The following is an 18,638-nucleotide window of genomic DNA, read 5'->3' as shown; positions in this document are numbered from 1 at the left end:
ATTATTATAATAAAAAAAAAATCATACTATGACTATCAATACTGTGATATAATATCGACAATTTTTTGACAGACAACAACAACAGCCAACAGAACAAGAAGTCATTTTGTTAAAAATATTTATGCAGCTTTATAATAACAATAACATGAAGTAAATGAACATTTTATGCCTAGGTACCACAAATCACATATTTTTATAAATAATTTTAAGACATACTTACTTACATAGTTTTTACAATATACATTTATTCAAATCACTTGTATACATCATGAGTATATACATATACATAAATAATTTATTTAGAATTAAAAATATAGATTTTAATAATTTCCCACAATATCGACCAAATGTAATTATCTTATCACATTCTTTCATATGACATGTAATCCATTTTTTGATCCGTATACCATATATAATTAGTTTTGGCAAATTTTACAATTTCTTTTTTAAACAAAAACATAAAATGTATGACAAAGATTATCTTTCAATAAGATTAGATATATATGTTTTAGCATTAGAAATATTTAAGTACTTTCACAAAACATCTTATAAGTTGCTCCGTCACGTCAACCACTGTGGCTTCTGTTATAAATTCAACTTCTTTTTCCTTTTTTTCAGCACAGTTTCGGAGTTTTGATGTTCCCTTTTAAGATTTAGTTTATTTTCACTTTCTTGATCCCCAAATAAACTATGATGCTCTTCTATAAAAGAAGGTTCTTGTTTGATCACCTCTTTAGTTTCAGTCACTTCTTGATTCCTGAAATAAATTTAATTTTAAGCATTAGATAAAGATTATTTAATTTGTTTTTGACATTAAATTTATATTTTAAACCAACAGCATTAAAACACACTTACTACCAAAAAATTAAATTAATTTAATCAACATTATCTAGAAAGTTCACAACATGCTTAAATAAAATCTACTTATCCTAGGTGTTTGGTTATAGATATATGGTGTACACTGTATACCAACCTGTATGAACCTGTATACTGGTTTTTGAAAATGCATATTATTATTGAGGAGTATAAAAATAGCATAGTTTTAGTTTCCCTAATTGTCAATTACATTACTTACATTTCAGATTTATTTCCTTTGTCTTGTTTGTTCTCTAGTAAAGCAGGCAATTCTTCAGGTAACTCAGCGTTTTGAAAAACCTTATGATTTTTTAAGTGTTCTTCTTCATTAAAAACTGGTGTTCTCTCATACTCTGAAATACAACATGTCAGGATTTTACAACATAAGCTTGATTATAGGACTGGCATTTTTAATAATGAATAAAATAAGAAAATAAATTATTTTTTAATAATATTTAAATTAATTAAAAAATAGTTAATTTTTTATTTTTGGTATCTTGATTTGGCTTGATAAGTAGAAAATAAATTTTACAGGACCTCTATTAAATTTGGTAGTTCCAACATTTAAAACATTTTCCTCTCTATGTTTTATTCTCCTCAGTATTGATTTAGGTATTAACTTTTATTTTAGGCTACCTGCACAGTTTATTTTGGAAAAATTAAATAGTTTAAAATTTCGAAAAAAGAATTGATGAGTGCATGTATCCCCTGTGTATTTTTAAATTAGCTTTATACAAAGAGCCTGTTATTGAATATATCATTATTCCAAGTGGACAGTAGTTTTAAAAACACATTAACTACTTCAACATCCCTGTTACTCAGAAAATTCATTAGATGTAAGGCGTGAGGCAAGTGATATGACAGAGAATTTGCCATGGCTTTTCTTATTTAGTAATTATTATAAATTATAGAATTAGTGAAAAAGTAAATTAAATACCCACTTTGTATCCTACCACCATTCATTTTATATGTAAGGATTTCATCATCTTTACTCTTTACCAATTGTCGCAAATTCTGTTCAATATTTTTAAGTTCGCTAACTTTTCTTAGAAGAGGCTGTGTAATTTTTTTAAAGAACTGAAATACATGAATACTTTTGAGGTGTTATGAAGAGCAAATATACAAGTTCATAAAAAATATATACTAAGTTTTATTACATAAACAACAATTAATGTTATAGACAACACTTGTACTGTTATTGAAATATAATTCAATACTCACAATTTCTTTAGCTGCTTCAGGTAGCACTAACTTTAAATTGAATGGGTAATCAAACATTTTACTCATTATATTAACTTTTATATAACAGTCTTCTTTACATAATGACAATTCTTTCAATTCTTCTAGGTTCTCTAGCATATTTTTGGCTTCATCAATGAAATCTTTATCAGATTTTAGCAATTTAGGATTACTTTCCTGTTGAAGAAATTATTCCTATACATAAAAGCAGTATAAATTAAAAATATATTTAGGCAATGGCAACAGCCATGATTATGATTTCTCTTTAAAATGAAATCAGGAATGAGGAAACAGGCATATTAATGAGGTTTCTCCCTCACACTGGCACACACAGATAGCTATTGGGGCCTCAAGGTAAGGGGAATGGAGATCATGGACTCACAAAGTATGACTTATTTGTCAGCCAATCAATAATAGAGTATTATACTGTAAGAGTGACGACCATGAGCCGTAGATGTGGCCTGGGTAGAGCACCATAAGGAGAAAGTCGCTGGGCGAGGGCAGCACACGACCTATCATGGCAGCAATCTTTGGGGGCTGACTATGTCTTCCAGTGGGAATCCATGAGCTGAAAAGATAAAGATACTGTTTTTGCAGACATAGTTAACAACAGAAAATTTACACATTTATCACATAGTTTGCAATGTGGACTCTTGCTCTCTTGATTGCCTGTATAGCATCTGACATATCTTGCATGTTTTAAACTGGTTTGCTTACAGAAATGCGGTTGTAAGAATAATATATCAATTCTGTTCCACAAATATAGAAAAATAAATTATTTAATAAAGGGAAAAACTGACCTTCAAAATTGATATAAATTCTTTTTCTGAAAGATCTAACGAATACAGCGTAATGTAATCAGTAATTGATATTTCATAAGTTTTAGTCTGTGTTAATTGTAGAAAGAATGGTGGACTGTCCTGTAATGTCTTCCACATTTTTGATGATTTTTATTAAACATCAATTTATTACTTCTTATTCGTAAATAGCTTTTATTAAAAATTGTCTTCATCAAAAAAGCATAATATCGATGATGTCATAAATATCACAATTGACAGATCTTCTGCTCTGTAAAAAAAGGCAAAGGACTAAATTTTATACTTCCAATTATGCGTTGCGTGTTCCACTTTTATTGATAAACATTTTTAAATTCCAAGAAAACTATTTAGACTACAATGCCGAACTATTATAAAAGTGTAATATAATAAAATTACTATTGTTATAAAATCTCTTACGAATAATTAAAACTTTTTGAATGTCACATAGTTTGTGTGCTTATTATACTACCTTAGTGTACATATTGTATCTCTTACTTTTATTATACATTTATATTTAAGAACATACATACACTACGCTTTATCTGACTTCGCAATGACATGTAAACAATTACCTTTTATTTTGGAATTACTTCAAACGATAAATAATTATATTTATTTTGTTTTAGTTCCTGTTGAGACAAAATATGAAATATTTTTTTAGGTACTAAATGTATGAAGTATCTTAGTGTTTTCAATAACACACTTTTAATATGACAATAACTAATTGTTCTTATCATTAAGAACATTTTTCGCGAATAGCCAATATACTTAATAGCATACCTAAGCTCGAAAGAAATGTAGAGACATTCATCAATCACGACTTATATGTCGTCCTTCTATCGTCGCTCATTACTTATGTTGATTGACACCGAAAAGAACATTACGAAGTGAATAATCTTTTTATTTGTACACATTATTTACAAATGCTTTTCTTAATCAAGCAGATTACGTACGTTTGGAATAGCGATTAATGGATTTTATTTAAAAATCCCCGAGGTGAATATGTGTAATATGAGTATTTAATATAAATTTAAATAATGGTACAAAAAGCACGATGTTTAAACGATCGAAGTGTAACTTCTGCACGACCTAATCTACTTTGTTATGAATACAAATGTATTAATATGATCGTACTTTAATTTAGGATAGACTTAATGCAATGCCAGTTAAGGTAGTACAAAAATTGCTGAACTATTTTCAGTCAGGGATTTTTAGTGTTAAAAATGGAGTTCACTTCGGCTGTCTTGTTAGGGGTGAAGTTAATTGAAATATCAGTAATCGTAACCAATTTTAAACCAGCTACAGATAAAACTCCAGTTTTGAACGAGGTTACGGGAATAAACGTAATGATATGTGTCATCATCATGATTATCATTTTAGCCGGAGTACATCCACTGTTGAATAGAGACCCCCTTAGAATCCCAACTTAGATTTCTAACGAATCCCTGATTAACGCATATTTAGTCGATGCTGACATCGTTTATTATCAGATTTCACTGCTGCGAAAATTCATCGTTTTAGAACTATTCTTCCAACGGTTGATAAAGTTCAAGGAAAGATTAGAGAAAAAAAAACCTCTGGAATTGATTGAAATAAACATTGATTTTCATCTTCGTTACGCTAGATTATTCACATCTTCAGTAATTCAGTAAATCATCATATTATCAGTTTAAAGACGCCCACTGCAAGGTATAGGCCACCCCCAAAGTTTGCCACGATGACTGGTCTTGCATTGTTCGTATTTAGGGACTTCTCACAACATTAGCTTTGTCGTCGGACCATCTAGTCGAGGGCCTATCTACGCTGGCTCTACTGGTTTGTCAGTAAATATTGAAAGATATTTGTTGAGATATGTTGATGCATTTAGACTAATACCTTACAGTCCTGACGTTGTCCCTTAAGATTTGAATGGGTTTTAGTCATTGTCGACCAACATTTTAAACAGAAGTCCCCAGTTTTCTACAGCAATGGGGTCGTGTCACTAAAAATGGCTAGTTTCGTATAAAGTGGAACATACAAGTTATAATCAAACATAAATAATTGATAAAAAATAAACTTAGAGCGGTATTAAAATATAAAAAAAAAAACTAGAAAATTATTGAAGAAAAGCGGGGTGTAAAAAATTATAATTGATTTCATTGTTTCTCGTCATCATCAACTTAGGTAATAACCTAAATTCACGGTTAAAAAAAACGATATTTTTGCTCTCTGTTCTTAAATACTTTATGACGATATTCGACATAGTTCTAATAAACGCGAAACTAAATGTATGCAGTAAAAACTCAAAGAATAAAGATTATAAATTTCTTTACATTTTACCAAGAAGAAACAGAACTTCCTTTGAACAAACTGAAGTTAGCTCTGATAAACAATAACTTTTTGAAAATGTATATTTTCGCATAACTCTTACGGATGAGATGTCATAGGGACGTGAAACAAAAGCTTGCAAACAGGCGTCGACTTCCTTTCACAGGTTGTTACGCGGGTTTTCATTGTTTTGAAACTGATACTAACGAAACGCGACATGTCGTTTAGTTTATGGTAATCTTTCACATACAATGACTTTGTGATTTCCTACAACATTGAAGGAACTCTCAGCTTTAACGAGGTAAGACAATAGTGTTCACCTAATTGCAGAATTTCGATTCTATATAAATGTTTGCTCTGGCATAAGTGCAACGTTGCTTATTGGGTGAATCAAACAAATAAGTGTATTAGAAAGTCGGATGCTAAGACAATTTGCAGCTTATTTTCAAATTCATTTACGCTTTGTACAATAATTTTCGTATAAATATTAGATTACAAGGAGATAGTAGAAAGTAAAAGAAGAATGTATAAAGAAAAGATAGAAGAAATGAAATTGCAAATATTTTTTGAAGAAATCATAATTCCGTGGAATTATTTAATATTTGCGTTTTATTTTGTACGTATTAAAAAAAAACTGCGTTAAAAATAGCTTTGGTTTTGTGGCTTAAGTTTGTGTTTGGCAAGGAACGTGTTAGGAATGCTAATGTTTTGATTTTACTAAAAAGTTTTAATATAATGATTTTTAAAGACAATATCAGTCTATACTTTATTACCATTAGGAAGAATACATATAATCGGTTTACATTATTTTACTGTGTCCTAATATTGGTATTAGTATATATATGAAGAATGTTCATAAATGTTTTGTTTTTTTTTTTAATTTTTTAATATATAAATTAGTCAGTATCAAAAAGAAAAAAAATGAATTTTATGTATAAAAATATAATAATCATTAGTGTTCAAATATTTTCTAGCTAAAAAAATCAAAGCGATCACTAAGAACTGGTAATGCTTGGTCGGTCCTTAATCCAAGCGCTACCGGAGCCTTTTGCACGCTTTCAAGTAGCTCGCTTTGTTCCCGTTTTTGCAAGAGGAAAATGTAGCACTAAAATTGCACTTTAGTACCGATAGTACCAAATTCAGATTTTTGATGACCTGCTAACTGGATTTGTGTAAAATAGATTGGATTGGTAAGTTAAAGTGGCAGGTCGCCGACCACATAGCGAGCAGAATAATGGTCGCTGGGGCGTCTCTCTATAGTGTCGTCTTCTTTCCGCATAACCTAAACAAAATTTGATAGTAAACAATTTACAAGAGACGTTTCTTGGAAATTGTTTACTATGTAATACCTGATATTTAACTCGCAGAGAATAAAACGTGAGTACAGCGCTGATTTATCGTTTTAAAACGTCTTCCATAAACTTTAATTAAACCATACTTACTTAAGTTTAAAGTTAAGAGACTGAAAATTTGGCAGGATTATTACTTTTTTTAACTACAGGTCAGCTAAGAACGCATATAAGTACAAGGAAGTTTAAAAGGATGTTCATTAAAAATGTGCATATTTAAAATTTTTATCTCATCGTCGTTGTCATTGTTTCAGCCTATAGACACCCACTGCAATGCCATAGGCGTGGGCATAGGCCCAAAGATATTTATGGTGGCATATTTCACAATCGCCACGCCTGGCAGGCGGTTTGGCGATAGCAATGTGGTATTATCGTACGCAGAGGACACTACTGCCCGTCCTCTGTAAACTTGTTTGCGAACAGTGGCAATTCCGTATAATTAATACACTGAGTGTGAATTATATAAGATTCCTTCCCGGCACCGAACCAGCGATCTACGATCGCAAATCTCCGTTCTTCCGGCTGGACTAGCATTGTATTTTTCGATAACACTACATTATCAGAAACCTCTCTGTTTTCTATTAACTCTTTTTCATAAGTCTAGTTTTTAGTGATTTCGAAATATCTTTCTCCTGATCTTGGATATTTTTTTCCATTGCAAGAATATTTAATAAATAATACTAAAAAAGTATATAATTTTTGTCGCTTTCTATTTCAAACAAAAGGTAACTATGTCTAGTTCTAAATACATACGAAAAGACAAAAGCGTTTTACATTTTATTTTAATCGCATTAACAAACATACTGTGAACTCAATAGAAACTGAAGAACAATTGAATACAAGTTGTTCGTAGGATAAATCATAGCGAAGTAAAACAATAGGTTAGTCGAATGGATGTCAGTTTGCTCACATAAGTTGTTAGGTAGATTTCTATTGTTTCAGCACTGACACCGACTTAACATGACATGTTTACGGTAGAGCTTTATAGTGGCATATGTGAAATATAAGGGAAACTACCATTTCTCAAATCGAGTGAAACTTTTGCCTAAGAGTTACGTTAGATACTGTACAGGGTTATTGTTTATGGATTTAAGGCTATTGAAAAATAGTTAACGTCTTTATGTATGAATTAAAATGCTTCGTAAGTTAACAGTAACTAATCACTGAATGTTTAAGTCTTTATTTCGTACACTATGGTACATACTACACTATGGTTATCTACACAAGATAATTGGTTATTAAATGAGTAAATGTACAGATCATTTGTAAGCAAAAAGCTTCAAAGTTTTCATACCTATTCTTAATTCTGTTTATAAGGCAATCACTTTGAAACTACTGGAATGCGATAGGCCCATAGCTTTTGTCAGTGCAGTCTGCTGGGATAACTAGTAAATGAAATAAACGTTCATATGTAGTGAGCAGAATTTTAAAAACGCTTTTTTTGTGTTATCATTACGTTATTTATTATTTCGGAAACCGTTGATTTTAGAATAAAGTGTACCATACATTAATCGACAGCAAATGATAAATACATAACGCATTAACTTCTTTAAGCCAACCAAGCAACATGTAAACCTGTAGCCAATTTTTATAGTTTTCCTAACTTAAAAAATTATACTTATAAAATAATATAGACAACAAATTTATAATTACTTATTAAATTTGTTGTCTATAATATTAATAATTCTTCATATTCCGTAGAAATAATTTTAGCTGACCCTTAAATTTTTGTAATAACGTCTCTTCATTAGGCAGTCGCTCTTACTACCTGTCGAGGGGATATGGGCGAGAGTGGAGAGCATAGAAAGTCAGAAATCCAATTACTGACGATGGTTTCATTTTAATCACGAGAAGTGATAATGGAAGCGTCTGTCGATGACTTAGGAACAGTGTTTCTTGACATTTGACGAAGAACACTCTTTCGCTTATTAAATTTTTTATATTGAATTTTAAATTGAATGTATTAAAATTTAAAACTTCTTACTTGGCTGTGTCTAATGTGTCATACCAATAATTTACAAACACTTCAGATCGACTAGTATTTAAAAAATTATAATTTTAAATTAAGTTAATTGCTTGACTCTGACAAAAATATCTAAAATATATTTTTTTATCTAATAAGTAAAGCATTTTTCTCAAGATAAAATAATGTGGAAGAAATATATGTCTTTTAACTGGACACAAGGGTCCACTTACTTTTGAGAGGGTAATAAAATATAGTTTGTCAAGTGGGTCCAATGTGAACTTGAAATGATTTTTCCTTAAATTTTACAAAGAGCGGGTTCATATTTTGCCTTACAAAATATCAAATCTCAATCCCTTTAAATATAAAACCCACTTATTGCGCCTATTTATATTTAACAAAAATACATGTAAAATAAGTCAAGTGAAATATATAAAATAGTTTTCTTTAAAATTGTGACTTGTGGCTTATATGGACGAGATAATGAAATCTCATTGCACTTTAGGGCTTTGGAACTGAAGCCGAGTGTAATGGGACTCACAATCATGTGAATGACATGTATCGATCACTATACTCCACGTGCTGATTTATTGGCAATGGTGATCCAAAAACTTTTTTTTGGAATAATGTGGATTTAATCTTTTTAAGCTTTCTAAGCAATGGTAGCCCAGCGGTAGCAGACTGAAGTTCACGATCGTAGGTCGCGGGTTCGATTCATGGGATAAGATCTTAGATAAAAAATTATAATTTATATGCATTAATTGTATATATCGTTGCCACTGCTCACTAACAAGTTTCCTGAGGGTGAGCAGGAGCATACAATTATACCGCATTGCGATCTCCAACCCGGCTGCCAAGCGTGGTGATTATGGTATATCTCCCTATAAATATTTTTGGGGAAGGACTAAACCTTGCAATCGGTGTCTATGGGCAGACACGACAATTCTTTATTATATTAATTATATTTACACTTTATTCCGAAATTCATTAACTAAAGAGATTAAAGATTATAAAATAACAAACTAGATCAATTATATCACTTAGTTATTAATAGTTGATTGAAAGATTTGGTTTTATTCAGTGTCACTTCAGTGGTATTCATAACCTGTATATGTATATAAACAGAGATTTTACACACAATGTTTCTGCAAATACTAATCCATTTATTTTGAAATTGTATTCCATCTTTAGCCAAATCTAATATATAAAATTCCCGTGTCACGGTGTGCCTGATTGAACTCCTCCGAAACGGCTAGACCGATTTTCGTCAATCTTAGCGTGCGTATCGGTCAGGGTGAAGAATCGGACAACATCTATTTTTCATCCCCCTAAATGTTAAGGGTGGTCCACCCCTAAATTTTTTTTCTATTTTTTAGACATTTTTTTTTTAAATTTTTTATCATACAGCATACAAAAATACATACAACCCCAAATTTTCATCACTCTACGATCAACCCTTATTTTTTATTTGTTTTCTAATGTTTCCTAGAAATAACATACATGGCAAAACAACGTTTGCAAGATCAGCTAGTATAGCAACAATCAAAATGCTTCTAACAAGAAATCAAAAGGATTATGGAATTTGCATTGCATTTCAAAGGTATGAGAAGAATTTAATCTTAAAGTTTTGTTTAATCTAAAATTCGTCGTTAGTAGTCTGAGGTTTTAAAAAAATACTTTATTCTAGAACAATCTTAGAAATTTAAAGTTGTAATATAAACGATATTTGCACGTATGGTAAAGAACTAATTCTCTGGTTCATCGGCCTCTGCTAGTAAAAACTAATTTTTATTATGTAAATTTTTTATGATACTAACAGGTTTTATTTTGTAATTTTTGAAAAAAAAATACATTTTTATTTTTGTGTTGTAGTTAAACTATTATATTGCATTGTACAATTACAGAAGAATGTAAAAAGACATTTATATATTTTTCTAATGTAATTTATTCATTTTTTTTGGTACGATATTTGTATATTACAGTTTAAAAATATTAATAAAAATACGCTCGCATTCTAGCACTGGTTACTAAAGCAATACCGAGATGCTCTCCCTGCCTTCATAGACGCTATGTATCTGTGGCGCCACTTCAATTATAATACAATATTTCTTATTTCTCTTTGTCATCAGAAATACAAGCTTTGCTACAAAAAAGGTTTCATGAATAATTTATTTTTAAAAATAAGTTTATTAGAGCAGGCTTTGTTGTGGATAACTTTAACTTTTTTATCTAATAGCTAATCGAGTAAGCATGATTGCCAAATAATCTACCTAATTGAATATCCTAGATACAAAGTTTTACTCAAACCAACCGCCTTAACGAGAGTTTTATCGTGGAAATATCGATAATATGCGGTCCTCACCCAAGTCTTGAAGCTACAAAATTTAACGATGACCTTTTTCCTTTAGAAGAAAATTGAAATTTGATATTATCAGGTACTTAATGAAATAAAGCTTTTTTTAAGTTTGTTAATCTCTTTTAATTAGCACTCCATCGTGATTTCATTAAGAGTGACATTAGCTTTAAAATACTTTTTAAATGATGTTTATTTGAGTTATAAATGTGACATAATTTTATGAATAAAACACATTATTTCATATACAATGAGGATTTTATTTTTAAATATGCGTTACTGGTCATACACAAGTTGTGAACGCTGTTCTTTTATCAAAAAGCAATATTAAGAATACAAATACGTGATACCATTTTTTACTAATTGTAATAGCGGTTATTTTAAACTTATTAATTTTAGAAGTTTAAAATTATCATCATGTTATGATAGATCTCCACTGCAAGGTATAGGCTTCCTTTATTGATCGCCATGACGATCGCTCTTGCGCTGTATTGAGTATTTAAATTTGGAATTTAAAATACGGCTATGTAAATGTTTCATTGTTGTATTTATTAAAAATTATCTGGAAATGAAATACAATATGGCGGCATAATTTCAAGACATATTATTATTATTTTTTAAATAAATTACAATCAGATATAAATGTTTTCTTGAAGAAAGATTTCTTTGAGTTTTTTTATCGTTTATTTATTCTGGGGAAATTAAGAAGTTTTGTCTTAACGTCATCCGTTAATGTATAATAAGATTCGTAGCGCTCATAATTGTACGACATAGCAACCTCTCACAAATTTCCAAATATCCTGGATGCCAAGGTCCAAGAATCGTAATGCCACATTGCGGCATTGTCGTGTTTGTTATTAAAAAGTTTTATTAATTCGCATCACCTAACTTTCTCATTTTGTCATCAAAATTTAATTGCAATCATCATCATCATTATCATTTCATCCGTAGGACGTCCAAACAGAAAAAAGTAGTAATTTTTGTAAGTTATAAGTAATTTCGTTTTTTATTGAGCATTCTCAACATGACGTTGTAATTTACTGAACAACAGATTATACTTAGATTTTAATTTTATTATTTGTTTATGAAAACAACTTAGGTATAGTCGACAAATTATTATTGTATTTATAATAATTTGTATAAATTATTTACGTATAATCTGTTGAAGGAAAATAAAATAACACCGACCAATGACTTTTCTGCTTCGTTTCAGTACGGAATTGTTTTCCATTATTTTTAATATCGCAAATTACCTAAAGATTATTAATAAATGCAATGAATATTCCTAAGTTTATGTATATATTTTATTTTAGACAACTTTAAGATCTGCGAGGCTAAGTTTATGTTTATGTCCTATAGTGGACGTCGTAAGTCTGAAATAATGACGATGAATGATAATATTAGTGACTATGAAACACTTACCTTAGTGATTTTTTTATTAGACTTTTACGTAGATGAGGTCGAGTGAAGTAAATTAATAATATTAACTAATTAAGCAGCAAGGCTGGTTTCCCAGTGTTAATAATTAATTTAAAGACATTATTTTCTAATAACATTATACTCTAAGTATGATAAAGTTAAAGGTTTCTTCTCCGATTTAAAGCGTTTTATTTTTCCTGAACAAATAGACAGCCAATAATTTCACGGTTCTCTTACTGTTGTAACCTGAATCAATATGAATTCCTTAGGGAGTGAAAAGGAAATTGTTTCTCTTAAATTAATTCTTTTTGTTTTATTATTTGCAAGTGATACAAACCTTGATTTTTATCCTTAATTTTAATGTCGACTTCTCATTATTTGATTTGGCGTAGATTGTAAACCTTTAATATATTATTCGTAACTGTAACTGCGCTGTTCTTAATGTTTTTGTTAAAAAATATCTCATACTAAATTACGAATTCGTAATCACTTCTGTGTATTTGCTAACCGAACTCTGAAATTATTAAAATTTTAAAAGTTGTCATTATATAGATTAAATATTTATTAGTGCTACATGATAAAATAATTTACGCGGTAAAACCAAATATATCAAATGTGCTTACTCATTTGAATATTTTTTTGCCATATAAAATCATTGTTATTTAAACGTTTCACTGACTTTCTATACTTGACCTATCTGTTAAGGATAGGTTTCGAGTGATTAATGTCAGACAGCAGAAAATAGTATTATAACATGTAGGGTGATTTGTTACTGATGTAAAATCTTTAGAGACGATTGTTGCACACTTAGAGTCAATTAATGTATATGCTATCATAAATAAATGGTTTCAAAAATAATAAATGGCGAAATGATAAGGTAGTAAGAAAAAGTGTCTTCAAAATTCGGTTTGATATTCAAATTATTTATTTTTGACTGTCTGTCCCTGCAGACTTAGCACTGTCAATATTCATTGGCCTGTTACATTTCAATGTAATATCCTATATAAACATGATTCCTCTCCACCTTTGTTCCTCTAGTAAAAATTTTCTCCAATAAAAAAAGTTTTTTTTTTATATCTTCTAACTACCTACTTGCCCTAAATTGAATCCCGATGAAAATAGTAATGTCTGTTTCAGCGATTGTAAATTTGCACAGATCCAACAATAAATCAATGCGTCATTGACGTATTCCTTAGACATTTACGCGGCAAGGGTTAGTTGTATGTAATAATTCAACAGACTATATAATCCTTTAAAGTTGTACGGGATTGTGGGCTAGATTGCCTATAAAATCCGAAGGGTCGTATCGATTCTCTTGATAATTCAGAAAATCATAACTTTGTTATGTGCTAATCAAACAACAATATTGGGACTTGTTGTTTAAATTAATGCATATTAAAACATTTCCGAATTGTACAAATTTAGGTATACCGCTGATTTGGAAAAAGTATATTTTTGTTTCAGGTAAGTTCGTTGATAAATATTTATGTAGTCACCTTTATCACGATATATGGTAGAAATAGATATTACTTCACTTTACACCAAGATGACCCAGACCATATATGTGCTGTCAGCTTGTTTATGCAGCCATTTTAAAATACGAACATCACAAATGTCATTGTCAAAAGTCCATTTATTTATATCACGGCGCAGTCGCGACGTCGTGCTGTCAAAGTCAAAGTCAAGGGTGACTTATCAGTCACTAGCGAAACGTCGTGTCTATGGTAGCGCGGCGGCCATCTTCGATCGGGACATATTTTGAACGAAGGGTTGCCAGCGCACCACGCCAGTGAAGAATAGCTCAATATCGTACAAGTCATTCTGATTTCCTACTTTATAATTATCTGATTGTGCAAAGAGAGAGATTATAAAGAATACACAGCAATAATTTTTAATCATATGCAAGATGACTTTAATTTTAAAATTCTCATAAACTCCCACGTGAGCGTGGTACTCACCTGATAAGGATTCTGATGATTGCCCTCCTGCGCTTTCATATATATATTGAATTATTTTTTGCGGTATATTTACTTATAATGTTGTGTAACATTTATAAATATGAACGCTGTTCAACTTATGGTTGCCAGGAAAGAATGTGAAGAAACTTGTCCATGTGCTATGTGCGGCGATATTTATATTCGGTGCAGCTATTTGGTTCTTATATAGTTTGTTTTAATTATTACGCTTATGACTACATGTTGTAGTCTAATATTGAATTAATATTTAATTTTATATTTATTAATAATACAACAGAAGAGCCAATAATTACTAAAATAAATAATATATATGTGTGACCACAAAACTTGGATGGGTTTTTTGTAAGCTCTTATCAGACAGGGGCACGCATGGAACCTTAGTAGCTTTAATTTGAAGGATATTATCACACGAGAGCTCAATATTATTCTAGTTTCTTTCAAATTGGGCTTTTAGGCATTTTTCACAAACTTAACTTCTTAATCTACAGACGTTCACTGTAAATGATTACAAGTGGATAGTAATTAGAATAGACAGATAAATATGTAGAGATTTTCAAAAATATACAATAATAAATGTGGAGATTAAGTTTCTGTAGCGTTGATGCTTCATATTACTGCTCACTGCGGCCACAATACTTTTATGTCAAATCATTCAGGCGCGAGCATTTGTTTTGCGTATTGGTGTACTAATATTTAATTAAATTTACATAGGTGTTTATACTTCTGCTCCCAAACAAATTGTATTATTCTGTCTTATAATTTGAGTTATTGACACAGTTTACTTTGTATATATGTAAATACATATGTGTTGTCAAATTATTAATGGTGATCAGATTAATACGTACATCTGTTGTATTAGCAACTCATATGCATTTGCAGTCATTAGTATGCAGCGTATGAAAACAACCGTGAAAACAACGCATGCAAATGCTACCCGTATATGCAGATGCAAGTGTAATTATATCACATAATCCTGTTGCTCAATGCGTTCCATTGTTTGCTTTCTACAATAGAATTGTTTTAACTTATATTTATTTTTATATGAAATCGAACTTAGATTTTATATTGAATTAAAATGACTTGGATGATACAATGGAACGCCTTCACGCCTTGATTGATTTCATCGTCATTCCCCTTAGTTCGACGAACCTATAACAGATCCACAACGCTAACTTTTTTTTTGTTGGAAATAGGCTTACCTATATATTTCCTTTCGTAAGTATAGTTTTTTTTATTGCATATATATTTTTATCAATCGGTTTGAAAAAGTTAGAATTTAAAAATCTATCTGTTTGACTATAATAAAGCTTTTATAATATATTGATGAGTAACAGTATGAATTATAAGATGCGTGTTGCTAAAGAAGCGCGCAGCACTAAAATTGCGTTCGCTAAGATTTATTACATCATCATTTTCGTCATTTCAACCTTAGGACTCCCACCGCTGGACATAGGCCTCTCCCTTAGATATCCAATAAGAGCATTACCAGAGAGCAGCTCTCATTCATCATGTAAGCGTCTTCCGACGACCTGAACAAAGTTGTCTGTTCACCTCGTGATTGGACATCCTGCTGTGCAAATAGATATGCGCATCTATTCGAAATCTCTGTTCCAGAATTTATTTAGATTTCTGCTGTTAAATATTTAAATTATTGGTAATCTTTCCGCTTAAGTTATAGTGCCCTTTTCATTTACTAAATTAAAATTTACAACCAATACATAAATTACTTATACTTTTAATTATTAGACAAACATTTCACTTAACATTACATTTTAATGAATCAAGTATTTCGTCTGTTTTATGTTAATCCATTTCCTACGCAAAGAATTCGGTGAAAAAGTGTTCGCCCTTTTCACTAATCGGACAGAACCAACGATCGTATAAGGGGTCGGATGTAATTCCAAAGATATAGGATCCAGCCACGTCCATTATGCGAACAAACCTATTTGTTTTTATTCGAACCGCTGTTACAATTCTTCGGAAATAATTTAAAATTAGATTTTTTTTAAATTATTCCGCATGGGCCATGCTCCATTGAAATTAATAGTAATACTAAACAGCAGACCATTTCACTTCACAGTTTATAAGGTCAAGGAGTAAGCGCTAATTTATGATCTATATATAATACTCGTAAGTATAAAGTATTATAAAAATAAGTGAAAAAGCATAGGTCGTAAGTAATCATCATTATTTTTCATAATTCCAGTCGTTGAATTAGATTTCGCATAGGACCAGTTGGCAGCGGCATGCAGCGTCTAACGACTATTTTAACAAGAACGATCGTTCGCCCTATGCGTGGACGGTCTACGCATGTCATGCTAAGTCGAGGTCGATTCTTCAGAACTTTAAGGCTTCAGTGCCCATTTGTGGCCCGCTCACTGCGATTTCAATTTGCTAATCCGCAGGTCTATGCGGGCTACTCGTAGAAGAATCTTCTCATTCTTGATTCGACCCTCTAGAGCATAGATGCACAGACCGCGGCCCGTCGGTCGAATACTGGTGGCCCGCCGACAGCAAAAATAATACTCTCGTACATTCGAAAAATATTGAATTCTCTTCCAGAATAAAACCAAAAAACTTTAATTACCTATACTTCTGGCGGCCGGCCTGCCATCAGTTCATGATTTGTCCGAATGGCCCCTAGTCTTAATAAGTCTCTACAACCATGATCTAGAGAAATCCCGGGCTAGCTCTCTTCATAGCTAGTTGAGAGAATGTGAATTAGTCAATGAAGCCCGAAGTGAGAAAGACGTTTTGGTGCTATCTTTATTAAAAAAATCTTTAGATTAATTTTATAATTTATATTAACTTTAGCTTATTAATACTGTTAGAAGAATAAGGCATATAAGACCTAAATCTCTACAAAACACTTATCTTAGTACAGTATAAAAATATCTTTGTTTCACGCCTCTCGATTATTTGTATTGTTTAAAGGCCGTTACCTCGATAAATATATGACCCTCTCTAAATCTTCGGCATTACTCCAACGTTTTATGCGCTACGATATTCCTAAATGCGATAACAGGCTTAACTTCTTACTGAAAATATACTGTTTCACATAATTACCAACGACAAACCCATTTGCCAATAATTTATGTGAGACATATTTTAATAAACATATAATTACATTGTTATTTCTCATCAATAAATGTTATTATTTCAAACAACAGCTTTATTTTCTATAAAGACTTTCTTAGGAAACCGGCCTGATAATACTTAAAAACTAAACAATTTTATATACATGTTACGTTTAGAGAGTGAATTATCAATAAAGATATTTTTTACTTGTTCACCTGTTGTGGGTTTTCAAAAATATTGCTGCATATTATAACTATAATTTAACTGCATTTTGTTACAGTACCTATATGAATTATAAGATCTAATAGTTAATTTTTTTTCATAAAAGATTACATGACTTCAACTATATGAATTTTTCATAGTAAAAGATATCAAAATTCGTTAAAAGTTAAAAAAAAATTAAAGCGCAACATAAAAGTTATAACACAATACGAACAAACACCTAGCCGACATCATATCCAGTTTCCAAAAGTGTCTGACATAGCTGCTGCAAAGCCGTGACTTACAGAGATTTAAAAAGAGGTAAAATCTCTGAAGCACTTCAAGTATTTGCTGTTGTCTTGATATCTTAAGTCTTTCAATTGATTTTCTAACATTCTCTTTATCTGATGAGTCATTATTATTATTTTTCTTCTTGTAGCAGTTCTTATTCTTTAGGGACAGATAATAAACAGTATTTGTTTTTAATATGTAGTAATCTTGATTTTGGAAACTTTTAAGCATTACGTTGTTTAATTCGCAAACCATTGATTTTTGGAGATGGTACACAGTATATTAATTTACACCAGAAAAGTTTTACCTTCACCCTCTTAAAACCTTTTACCCAATCATCAAAAGTATAATCAATCATCTTGTATGTACTAGTATAAATATAAGAGCTCTTTTTCTGCTTCCTTTTTAATACAAAAAATATTAACATCAACAGTGATTTAAAATCCTGGATCGGAGATTATTATGTTATAATGTAAGTTTTTTTTTAATAAGTCATTAAAAAGTCATTTAATTTTCATTACAGCAATAAATAAATGTGCTGGAATTGTAGAAGACAATAGAAGCGATCATACTCACCAGGCGTTTTAACGTGTTACAAGGATATTGTCTCAAAATTAAATTCTTTGTCACCGTCGATCTTTCAGCGCAGGGTTCATTAAGAGGAAACGTCTAAACACCTTCGCAGCTAATAACCTCTACCTCATATTTATTGCGAATGAATTTTATGAGTTTTCTTTTTTACAATAAAATATTCATAGCATTTACTTAATATCATCATTGTTATATGAC

General features: G+C 30.7%; 1 protein-coding gene across 1 annotated transcript; it reads right to left on the bottom strand.

The window, feature by feature from the left end:
- Positions 1-402: 402 nt before the first annotated feature.
- On the bottom strand, positions 403-3,108 carry LOC137931758 (uncharacterized). The gene is made up of 5 exons (XM_068775255.1): positions 2,895-3,108; positions 2,077-2,271; positions 1,797-1,932; positions 1,076-1,208; positions 403-757 (listed from the first exon to the last, which is right to left on the bottom strand). The coding sequence occupies exons 1-5, from the start codon at positions 3,030-3,032 to the stop codon at positions 586-588; spliced, it is 774 nt and encodes a 257-aa protein (XP_068631356.1). The 5' UTR covers positions 3,033-3,108; the 3' UTR covers positions 403-585.
- Between the last annotated feature and the right edge of the window lie 15,530 nt (positions 3,109-18,638).

The sequence above is a fragment of the Battus philenor genome, unplaced genomic scaffold, assembly GCF_028537555.1.
Source record: "Battus philenor isolate CCGP_79_NKW_IND1 unplaced genomic scaffold, ilBatPhil1.0.hap1 SCAF_8, whole genome shotgun sequence".
NCBI lineage: Eukaryota > Metazoa > Arthropoda > Insecta > Lepidoptera > Papilionidae > Battus > Battus philenor.
The sequence above is the reverse complement of the archived record's forward strand: the minus strand, read 5'-3'. Positions and strand labels throughout refer to the sequence as shown.

Excerpts from the sequence above, each read along its gene's own strand:
- LOC137931758 (XM_068775255.1), bottom strand. The coding sequence starts at position 3,032 with ATGTGGAAGACATTACAGGACAGTCCACCATTCTTTCTACAATTAACA. Across the intron at positions 1,209-1,796 it reads GAATGGTGGTAGGATACAAA|AGTATGAGAGAACACCAGTT; the intron begins GTGGGTATTTAA and ends GTTGTATTTCAG. Across the intron at positions 758-1,075 it reads AAAGGAAATAAATCTGAAAT|GAATCAAGAAGTGACTGAAA; the intron begins GTAAGTAATGTA and ends AATTTATTTCAG.